Source organism: Rhinopithecus roxellana, chromosome 15 (genome assembly GCF_007565055.1).
Source record: "Rhinopithecus roxellana isolate Shanxi Qingling chromosome 15, ASM756505v1, whole genome shotgun sequence".
Classification (NCBI taxonomy): domain Eukaryota; kingdom Metazoa; phylum Chordata; class Mammalia; order Primates; family Cercopithecidae; genus Rhinopithecus; species Rhinopithecus roxellana.
Genome location: NC_044563.1, coordinates 85734617 through 85746457, shown reverse-complemented (window position 1 = coordinate 85746457; position 11841 = coordinate 85734617). Strand labels below are relative to the sequence as shown.

At 41.2% G+C, this 11841-nt stretch overlaps 1 protein-coding gene across 1 annotated transcript; it reads left to right on the top strand.

Moving 5' to 3' along the window:
* The first annotated feature begins 10503 nt into the window (after positions 1–10503).
* On the top strand, positions 10504–11594 carry LOC104677269 (olfactory receptor 56A4). The gene is given in 2 exon segments (XM_010382250.2): positions 10504–10786; positions 10788–11594. Coding segments are annotated over 2 exon segments (945 nt in total). The 5' UTR covers positions 10504–10648.
* Positions 11595–11841: the final 247 nt, after the last annotated feature.

Here is an 11841-nt window from a genome sequence, read left to right as displayed (position 1 = left end):
TTAAAAGACACAGACTGGCAAACTGGATAAAGAAACAAGACCCATCATTCTGCTGTATTCAGGAGACCCATCTCACATGCAGAGACATACATAGGCTCAAAATACAGGGATGGAGGAAGATCTACCAAGCAAAAGGAGAACATAAAAAAGCAGGGGTTGCATTCTTAGTCTCTGATAAAACAGACTTTAAACCATCAAAGATCAAACAGACAAAGAAGGCCATTACATAATGGTAAAGGGATCAATTCAACAGGCAGAGCTAACTAGCCTAAATATGTATACACCCAATACAGGAGCACCCAGATTCATAAAGCAAGCCCTTAGAGACTTACAAAGAGACTTAGACTCCCATACAACAATAACGGGAGACTTCAACACCCCACTGTCAACATTAGACAGATCAGTGAGACAGAAAGTCAACAAGGATATCCAGGAATTGAAGTCATCTCTGCAGCAAGCAGACCTAATAGACATCTATAGAAGTCTCCACCACAAATCAATAGAATATACATTCTTCCCAGCACCACATTGCACTTATTCCAAAATTGACCACATAATTGGAAGTAAAGCACTCCTCAGCAAATGTAAAAGAACAGAAATTATAACAAACTGTCTCTCAGACCACAGTGCAATCAAACTAGAACTCAGGACTAAGAAACTCAATCAAAACCGCTCAACTACATGGAAACTGAACAACCTGCTCCTGAATGACTACTGGGTACATAACGAAATGAAGGCAGAAATAAAGATGTTCTTTGAAACCAATGAGAACAAAGATACAACATACCAGAATCTCTGCAACACATTTAAAGTAATGTGTAGAGGGAAATTTAGAGCACGAAATGCCCACAAGAGAAAGCAGGAAAGATCTAAAATTGACACTCTAACATCATAATTAAAGGAACTAGAGAAGCAAGAGCAAACACATTCAAAAGCTAGCAGAAGGCAAGAAATAACTAAGATCAGAGCAGAACTGAAGGAGATAGAGACACAAAAGACCCTCCAAAAAATCAATGAATCCAGGAGCTGGTTTTTTGAAAAGATCAACAAAATTGACAGACCACTAGGAAGACTAATAAAGAAGAAAAGAGAGAAGAATCAAATAGATGTAATAAAAAAATGATAAAGGGGATATCACCACACACCCCACAGAAATACAAACTACCATCAGAGAATACTATAAACACCTCTACGCAAATCAACTGGAAAATCTAACAGAAATGGATAATTTCTGGACACTTAAACTCTTCCAAGACTAAACCAGGAAGAAGTTGAATCCCTGAATACACCAATAGCAGGCTCTGAAATTGAGGCAATAATTAATAGCCTACCCACCAAAAAAAGTCCAGGACCAGATGGATTCACAGCTGAATTCTACCAGAGGTACAAGGAGGAGCTGGTACCATTCCTTCTGAAACTATTCCAATCAATAGAAAAAGAGGGAATCCTCCCTAACTCATTTTATGAGGCCAACATCATCCTGATACCAAAGCCTGGCAGAGACACAACAAAAAAAGAGAATTTTAGACCAATATCCCTGATGCACATCGATGCAAAAATCCTCAATAAAATACTGGCAAACCGGATTCAGCAGCGCATCAAAAAGCTTATCCACCATGATCAAGTGGGCTTCATCCCTGGGATGCAAGGCTGGTTCAACATTCGCAAATCAATAAATGAAATCCAGCATATAAACAGAACCAAAGACAAAAAACACATGATTATCTCAATAGATGCAGAAAAGGCCTTTGACAAAATTCAACAGCCCTTCATGCTAAAAACGCTCAATAAATTCGGTATTGATGGAACATACCTCAAAATAATAATAGCTATTTATGACAAACCCACAGCTAATATCATACTGAATGGGCAAAAACTGGAAAAATTCCCTTTGAAAACTGGTACAAGACAGGGATGCCCTCTCTCACCACTCCTATTCAACATAGTGTTGGAAGTTCTGGCTAGGGCAATCAGGCAAGAGAAAGAAATCAAGGGTATTCAGTTAAGAAAAGAAGAAGTCAAATTGTCCCTGTTTGCAGATGACATGATTGTATATGTAGAAAACCCCATCGTCTCAGCCCAAAATCTCCTTCAGCTGATAAGCAACTTCAGCAAAGTCTCAGGATACAAAATTAATGTGCAAAAACCCCAAGCATTCTTATACACCAGTAACAGACAAGCAGAGAGCCAAGTCAGGAATGAACTTCCATTCACAATTGCTTCAAAGACAATAAAATACCTAGGAATCCAACTTACAAGGGATGTAAAGGACCTCTTCAAGGAGAACTACAAACCACTGCTCAGTGAAATCAAAGAGGACACAAACAAATGGAAGAACATACCATGCTCATGGATAGGAAGAATCAATATCGTGAAAATGGCCATACTGCCCAAGGTTATTTATAGATTCAATCCCATCCCCATCAAGCTGCCAATGAGTTTCTTCACAGAATTGGAAAAAACTGCTTTAAAGTTCATATGGAACCAAAAAACAGCCTGCATTACCAAGACAATCCTAAGTCAAAAGGACAAAGCTGGAGTCATCACGCTACCTGACTTCAAACTATACTACAAGGCTACAGTAACCAAAACAGCATGGTACTGGTACCAAAACAGAGATATAGACCAATGGAACAGAACAGAGTCCTCAGAAATCATATCACACATGTGCAGCCATCTAGAATACCCTAGAATTAAAGTATAATAATAACAATAAAAATAATGAAAAAGATTATAACACAAAGTTAGCAGTTGATACACCCTTGAATTAGGTCAGTAAAGGTAAAAAAAAAAAAAATGCAGGGCAGATCTGATACATAATTTTGCCTACTCCAGGTTTTTTTTTTTTTTTTTTTTTTTTTTTTTTTTATTGTACTTTAGTTTCTAGGGTACATGTGCATAACGTGCAGGTTTGTTACATATGTATATTTGTGCCATGTTGGTGTGCTGCACCCATCAATTCGTCAGCACCCTTCAATTCATCATTTATATCATGCATAACTCCCCAGTGCAATCCCTCCCCCCTCCCCCCTCCCCATAATAGGCCCCAGTGTGTGATGTTCCCCTTCCCGAGTCCAAGTGATCTCATTGTTCAGTTCCCACCTATGAGTGAGAACATGTGGTGTTTGGTTTTCTCTTCTTGTGATAGTTTGCTAAGAATGATGGTTTCCAGCTGCCTCCATGTCCCTACAAAGGATGCAAACTCATCCTTTTTTATGGCTGCATAGTATTCCATGGTGTATATGTGCCACATTTTCTTAATCCAGTCTGTCACAGATGGACATTTGGGTTGATTCCAAGTCTTTGCTATTGTGAATAGTGCCGCAATAAACAAAAGTGTGCATGTGTCTTTGTAGTAGAATAATTTATAATCCTTTGGGTATATACCCAGTAGTGGGATGGCTGGGTCATATGGTACATCTAGTTCTAGATCCTTGAGGAAATGCCATACTGTTTTCCATAATGGTTGAACTAGTTTACAATCCCACCAACAGTGTAAAAGTGTTCCTATTTCTCCACATCCTCTCCAACACCTGTTGTTTCCTGACTTCTTAATGATTGCCATTCTAACTGGTGTGAGATGGTATCTCATTGTGGTTTTGATTTGCATTTCTCTGATGGCGAGTGATGATGAGCATTTTTTCATGTGTCTGTTGGCTGTATGCATGTCTTCTTTTGAGAAATGTCTGTTCATATCCTTTGCCCACTTTTTGATGGGGTTGTTTTTTTCTTGTAATGTGTTTGAGTTCTTTGTAGATTCTGGATATTAGCGCTTTGTCAGATGAGTAGATTGCAAAAATTTTCTCCCATTCTGTAGTTTGCCTGCTCACTCTCATGGTAGTTTCTTTTGCTGTGCAGAAGCTCTTCAGTTTAATTAGATCACATTTGTCAATTTTGGCTTTTGCTGCCGTTGCTTTTGGTGTTTTAGACATGAAGTCCTATCCCATGCCTATGTCCTGAATGGTACTACCTAGATTTTCTTCTAGGGTTTTTATGGTATTAGGTCTAACATTTAAGTCTCTAATCCATCTTGAATTAATCTTCGTATAAGGAGTAAGGAAAGGATCCAGTTTCAGCTTTCTACTTATGGCTAGCCAATTTTCCCAGCACCATTTATTAAATAGGGAATGCTTTCCCCATTTCTTGTTTCTTTCAGGTTTGTCAAAGATCAGATGGCTGTAGATGTGTGGTATTATTTCTGAGGACTCTGTTCTGTTCCATTGGTCTATATCTCTGTTTTGGTACCAGTACCATGCTGTTTTGGTTACTATAGCCTTGTAGTATAGTTTGAAGTCAGGTAGCGTGACGCCTCCAGCTTTGTCCTTTTGACTTAGGATTGTCTTGGCAATGCGGGCTCTTTTTTGGTTCCATATGAACTTTAAAGCAGTTTTTTCCAATTCTGTGAAGAAACTCATTGGTAGTTTGATGGGGATGGCATTGAATCTATAAATAACCTTGGGGAGTATGGCCATTTTCACGATATTGATTCTTCCTATCCATGAGCATGGTATGTTCTTCCATTTGTTTGTGTCCTCTTTGATTTCACTGAGCAGTGGTTTGTAGTTCTCCTGAAGAGGTCCTTTCCATCTCTTGTAAGTTGGATTCCTAGGTATTTTATTGTCTTTGAAGCAATTGTGAATGGAAGTTCATTCCTGACTTGGCTCTCTGCTTGTCTGTTACTGGTGTATAAGAATGCTTGGGGTTTTTGCACATTAATTTTGTATCCTGAGAGTTTGCTGAAGTTGCTTATCAGCTGAAGGAGATTTTGGGCTGAGACGATGGGGTTTTCTATATATACAATCATGTCATCTGCAAACAGGGACAATTTGACTTCTTCTTTTCCTAACTCAATACCCTTGATTTCTTTCTCTTGCCTGATTGCCCTAGCCAGAACTTCCAACACTATGTTGAATAGGAGTGGTGAGAGAGGGCATCCCTGTCTTGTACCAGTTTTCAAAGGGAATTTTTCCAGTTTTTGCCCATTCAGTATGATATTAGCTGTGGGTTTGTCATAAATAGCTCTTATTATTTTGAGGTACGTTCCATCAATACCGAATTTATTGAGCGTTTTTAGCATGAAGGGCTATTGAATTTTGTCAAAGGCCTTTTCTGCATCTATTGATATAATCACGTGGTTCTTGACTTTGGTTCTGTTTATATGCTGGATTATGTTTATTGATTTGTGAATGTTGAACAAGCCTTGCATCCCAGGGATGAAGCCCACTTGATCATGGTGGATAAGCTTTTTGATGTGCTGCTGAATCCGTTTTGCCAGTATTTTATTGAGGATTTTTGCATCGATGTTCATCAGGGATATTGGTCTAAAATTCTCTTTTTTTGTTGTGTCTCTGCCAGGCTTTGGCATCAGGATGATGTTGGCCTCATAAAATGAGTTAGGGAGGATTCCCTCTTTTTCTATTGATTGGGATAGTTTCAGAAGGAATGGTACCAGCTCCTCCTTGTTCCTCTAGTAGAATTCAGCGGTGAATCCATCTGATCCTGGATTTTTTTGGTGGGTAGGCTATTAATTGTTGCCTCAATTTCAGAGCCTGCTATTGGTGTATTCAGGGATTCAACTTCTTCCTGGTTTAGTCTTGGGAGAATGTAAGTGTCCAGGAAATTTTCCATTTCTGTTAGATTTTCCAGTTGATTTGCGTAGAGGTGTTTATAGTATTCTCTGATGGTAGTTTGTATTTCTGTGGGGTCGGTGGTGATATCCCCTTTATCATTTTTTATTGCGTCTATTTGATTCCTCTCTCTTTTCTTCTTTATTAGTCTTGCTAGCAGTCTGTCAATTTTGTTGATCTTTTCAAAAAACCAACTCCTGGATTCATTGATTTTTTGGAGGGTTTTTTGTGTCTCTATCTCCTTCAGTTCTGCTCTGATCTTAGTTATTTCTTGCCTTCTGCTAGCTTTTGAATGTGTTTGCTCTTGCCTCTCTAGTTCTTTTAATTGTGATGTTAGCGTGTCACTGTTAGATATTTCCAGCTTTCTCTTGTGGGCATTTAGTGCTATAAATTTCCCTCTACACACTGCTTTAAATGTGTCCCAGAGATTTTGGTATGTTGTATCTTTGTTCTCATTGGTTTCAAAGAACATCTGTATTTCTGGCTTCATTTCGTTATGTACCCAGTAGTCATTCAGGAGCAGGTTGTTCATTTTCCATGTAGTTGAGCGGTTTTGATTGAGTTTCTTAGTCCTGAGTTTTCGTTTGATTGCACTGTGGTCTAAGAGACAGTTTGTTATAATTTCTGTTCTTGTACATTTGCTGAGGAGTGCTTTACTTCCAATTATGTGGTCAATTTTGGAATAAGTGCAATGTGGTGCTGAGAAGAATGTATATTCTGTTGATTTGGGGTGGAGAGTTCTATAGGTGTCTATTAGGTCCGCTTGGTGCAGAGATGAGTTCAATTCCTGGATATCCTTGTTAACTTTCTGTCTCGTTGATCTGTCTAATGTTGACAGTGGAGTGTTGAAGTCTTCCATTAGTATTGTATTCGTATTGTATGGGAGTCTAAGTCTCTTTGTAAGTCTCTAAGCACTTGCTTTATGAATCTGGCTGCTCCTGTATTGGGTGCATTTATATCTAGGATAGTTAGCTCTTCCTGTTGAATTGATCCCTTTACCATTATGTAATGGCCTTCTTTGTCTCTTTTGATCTTTGATGTTTTAAAGTCTGTTTTATCAGAGACTAAGAATGCAACCCCTGCTTTTTTTTGTTCTCCATTTGCTTGGTAGATCTTCCTCCATCCCTGTATTTTGAGCCTGTGTATGTCTCTGCATGTGAGATGGGTCTCCTGAATACAGCAGACTGATGGGTCTTGACTCTTTATCCAGTTTGCCACTCTGTGTCTTTCAATTGGAGCATTTAGTCCATTAACATTTAAGGTTAATATTGTTATGTGTGAACTTGATCCTGCCATTATGATATTAACTGGTTATTTTGCTCGTTAGTTGATGCAGTTTCTTCCTAGCCTCGATGGTCTTTACATTTTGGCATGTTTTTGCAATGGCTGGTACCGGTTGTTCCTTTCCATGTTTAGGGCTTCCTTCAGGGTCTCTTGTAAGGCAGGCCTGGTGGTGACAAAATCTCTAAGCATTTGCTTATCTGTAAAGGATTTTATTTCTCCTCCACTTATGAAACTTAGTTTGGCTGGATATGAAATTCTGGGTTGAAAATTCTTTTCTTTAAGAACATTGAATATTGGCCCCCACTCTCTTCTGGCTTGTAGAGTTTCTGCCGAGAGATCTGCTGTTAGTCTGATGGACTTCCCTTTGTGGGTAACCCTACCTTTCTCTCTGGCTGCCCTTCAGATTTTTTCCTTCATTTCAACTTTGGTGAATCTGGCAATTATGTGTCTTGGAGTCGCTCTTCTCGAGGAGTATCTTTGTGGTGTTCTCTCTATTTCCTGAATTTGAATGTTGGCCTGCCCTACTAGGTTGGGGAAGTTCTCCTGGATGATATCCTGAAGAGTGTTTTCCAACTTGGTTCCATTTTTCCCCTCACTTTCAGGCACCCCAATCAGACATAGATTTGGTCTTTTTACATAAACCCATACTTCTTGTAGGGTTTGTTCATTTCTTTTTCTTCTTTTTTCTTTTGGTTTCTCTTCTCACTTCATTTCATTCATTTGATCCTCATTCGCTGATACTCTTTCTTCCACTTGATCGAGTCAGTTTCTGAAGCTTGTGCATTTGTCACGTATTTCTCGTGTCATGGTTTTCATCTCTGTCATTTCGTTTATGAACTTCTCTGCATTAATTAGTCTAGCTGTCAATTCTTCCACTCTTTTTTCAAGATTTTTAGTTTCTTTGCGCTGGGTACGTAATTCCTCCTTTAGCTCTGAGAAGTTTGATGGACTGAAGCCTTCTTCTCTCATCTCGTCAAAGTCATTCTCTGACCAGCTTTGATCCGTTGCTGGCGATGGGCTGTGCTCCTTTGCAGGGGGAGATATGCTCTTATTTTTTGAATTTCCCGCTTTTCTGCCCTGCTTTTTCCCCATCTTTGTGGTTTTATCTGCCTCTGGTCTTTGATGATGGTGACGTACTGATGGGGTTTTGGTATAGGTGTCCTTCCTGTTTGATAGTTTTCCTTCTGACAGTCAGGACCCTCAGCTATAGGTCTGCTGGAGATTGCTTGAGGTCCACTCCAGACCCTGTTTGCCTGGGTATCAGCAGCAGAGGTTGCAGAAGATGGAATATTGCTGAACAGCGAGTGTACCTGTCTGATTCTTACTTTGGAAGCTTCCTCTCAGGGGTGTACTCCACCCTGTGAGGTGTGGGGTGTCAGACTGCTCCTAATGGGGGATGTCTCCCAGTGAGGCTACTAAGGGGTCAGTGACCCACTTGAGCAGGCAGTCTGTCCCTTCTCAGCTCTCAACCTCCGTGTTGGGAGATACACTGCTCTCTTCAAAGCTGTCAGACAGAGTCGTTCGCGTCTGCTCAGGCCTCTGTTGCTTCCCCTCTTGTTTTTTTAGCTGAGCCCTGCCCCCAGAGGTGGAGTCTATAGAGACAGGCAGGTTTCCTTGAGCTGCTGTGAGCTCAACCCAGTTCGAGCTTCCCAGAGGCTTTGTTTAACTACTTAAGCCTCAGCAATGGCGGGCGCCCCTCCCCCAGCCTCACTGTTGCCTCGCGGTTAGATTGCTGCAGACTGCTGTGTTAACAATGAGGCAGTCTCCGTGGGCGTGGGACCCTCCTGGCCATGTGAGGGAAATATTCTTCTGGTGTGCCCGTTTGCTTAGAGCGCGGTATTGGGGTGGTAGTTACCCGATTTTCCAGGTGTTGTGTGTCTCAGTTCCCCTGGCTAGGAAAAGGGATACCCTTCCCCCTTGCGCTTCCCAATTGAGGCGATGCCTCGCCCTGCTTCAGCTCTAGCTGGTCAGGCTGCAGCGGCTGACGAACACCAATTGTCCAGCACTCCCTAGTGAGATGACCCCAGTACCTCAGTTGAAGATGCAGAAATCACCGCTCTTCTGTGTCACTCGCGGTGGGAGTTGGAGACTTGCCTACTCCAGTTTTAACTCCTGAATTCTTGATTTGTTTCAAAGGACTACAATGGGTAGATTTTAAAAAATGTATATTGTATAGTTTATGTTTAGAAAATCTGGAATATTCAAGGTGAAAGTTCTTGGATTAAATAAATACTTCCATTATCTTCTCTGGCAGCTAGAGTCTTCTAATGTCTTCTCATGGACACCTCAATCCTCTTAGAGAAGACCTGCCAAATGGGACAGTGGTGAAGGATCAGTCATTGTAGCTATGCTGATTATACGCTTCCTAGGCTCCCTCTCGTTATTCTTTTATTCTCTTTTTTTTTGAGATGGAGTCTCGCTCTGTCTCTAGGCTGGAGTACAGTGGGCTCACTGCAACCTCCACCCACCGGGTCTGGTTCAAGCAATTCTGCCTCAGTCTTCCAAGTAGCTGGGATTACAGGCATGCACCACCACACCCAGCTAATTTCTGTATTTTTAGTAGAGACGGGGTTTCACGGTGTTGGCCAGGCTGATCTTGAACTCCTGACCTCATGATCTGCCTGCCTTGGCCTCCCAAAGCTAGGCTCCCTCTCTTTTCCTGCCATGACTCCCTGGCTACTTTCGGTCTATTTGGCTGTGACAGTCGTTGCTGTTACCCTTCTTAGAGTCAGGGAAAACAAATGATACCCCACAAAAGAAACAGCTATAATCAAAGCAGATGAGTTTACAGAATGTAAATTACATATGCTAAGGATAATTGGATCCTGGTCACAAGGAAGAACAGGTAATTTTACTTACCAGGTAAGTGGATTCCTGCATAGATTTACTTGCCTAAAACTCACTCCCTGACTTCTAATCCATCAAATGAGTGAACTTCAGCTCATTTGATGAGAGCAGGTCCTCATGTAATGTCATTTCACACAATGTTGTGTCATTATAACATTGATAAGAAAAAAAATGGATTTCCGGCGGGGGCCACTGTCTGTGTGGTGTTTGCATATTCTCTCCATGTCAGACTGGACTTTTTCCAGGGACACAAATAGTTTCCTTCTACATCCCAATGATGTACAGCTGAAGTCTAAATTTTCCCAGTGTGACTGAGTGGTTGTGTGTGTGAGTGCTCCCTGTAATGCAATGTCGTCCAGGTTCCCTGAGCTTTTGGGAACCAACCCAAAGCTGCCGGGATAAGCTTGGACCACCTGTAACCCTGAACTGGAATAAGTGGGTTGGGAAATGAATGAATGAATGAATGAAAATCATTGTAAAGTGAAAATTAGTAAAGTGTACTGAAATCATATAAATGCATGACAATAGATGATACTTGTGATTGCTCGTTTTTAAACTGTGTGGTGGTAGAAGATTCTCCTTACAATTTTCCTTTATCTCTATTTTGTTACCTGTAACATTAAGATAACAATATTAATTACTCCTTAGTATTTTTTAAAAGGATGAAATGAGATAAAGAATATAAAACACTGTGGCTGGCATATGATACATACTTGGTTAAATATAAGGGAAGACAAAGACAGTGATTTTAAAAACTTTGTTGGACAGATACAGGGCCTCAGTGGAAACTCACACTCTATTATGCTTAGAACACATACTTTTTATGTTTCTGTACTTCTCTCCTACATTTTAAGGTACCCTGGGTCTCCAGATTGATCAGGAAACTTTACATGGCATCACCCAGCAATGACTCCACTGCTCCAGTCTCTGAATTCCTCCTCATCTGCTTCCCCAACTTCCAGAGTTGGCAGCACTGGCTGTCCCTGACCCTCAGCCTTCTCTTCCTCTTGGCCATGGGGGCTAACATCACCCACCCTCCTGATCACCATCCAGCTGGAGGCCTCTCTGCACCAGCCCCTGTTCTACCTGCTCAGCCTCCTCTCCCTGCTGGACATCATGCTCTGCCTCACCGTCATCCCCAAGGTCCTGGCCATCTTCTGGTTTGAACTCAGGTCAATCAGCTTTCCATTCTGCTTCCTCCAGATGTTCATCATGAACAGTTTTTTGACCATGGAGTCCTGCACATTCATGGTCATGGCCTATGACCATTATGTGGCCATCTGCCATCCATTGAGATACCCATCTATCATCACTGACCAGTTTGTGGCTAGGGCTGTGGTCTTTGTTATAGCCCGGAATGCCTTTGTTTCTCTTCCTGTTCCCATGCTTTCTGCCAGGCTCAGATACTGTGTGGGAAACATAATCAAGAACTGCATCTGCACTAGCCTGTCTGTGTCCAAACTCTCTTGTGATGATATCACTTTCAATCAGCTGTACCAGTTTGTGGCAGGCTGGACTCTGTTGGGCTCTGACCTTATCCTTATTGTTATCTCCTATTCTTTTATACTGAAAGTTGTGCTGAGGATCAAGGCTGAGGGTGCTGTGGCCAAGGCCTTGAGCACGTGTGGTTCCCACTCCATCTTCATCTTCTTCTTCAGCACAGTCCTGCTGGTTCTGGTCATCACTAAACTGGCCAGGAAGACAATTCCTCCCGATGTCCCCATTCTGCTCAACATCCTGCACCACCTCATTCCCCCAGCTCTGAACCCCATTGTTTATGGTGTGAGAACCAAGGAGATCAAGCAGGGAATCCAGAACCTGCTGAAGAGGTTATAAGAGTAAAAAGGATTAGATCCACCTTTAGAGTTGTTAATTAAAATTGGGAAATGAGGAACTATTTTTATGTTGGAAAGGAAATTTCACTTTTAAATCCTGGCCTGAGTTCTGATTCTTCTGTTCTCAATATCTCAGGCAACAATGAACACATTTATTTGTGAATCTTTGTTTTCTGTTGCTTGAAAGGAAACCTCCCTTTTCTGGATTCTATGGTTACTTCGGAATTTTTCCTGAACTAATCTGCAAC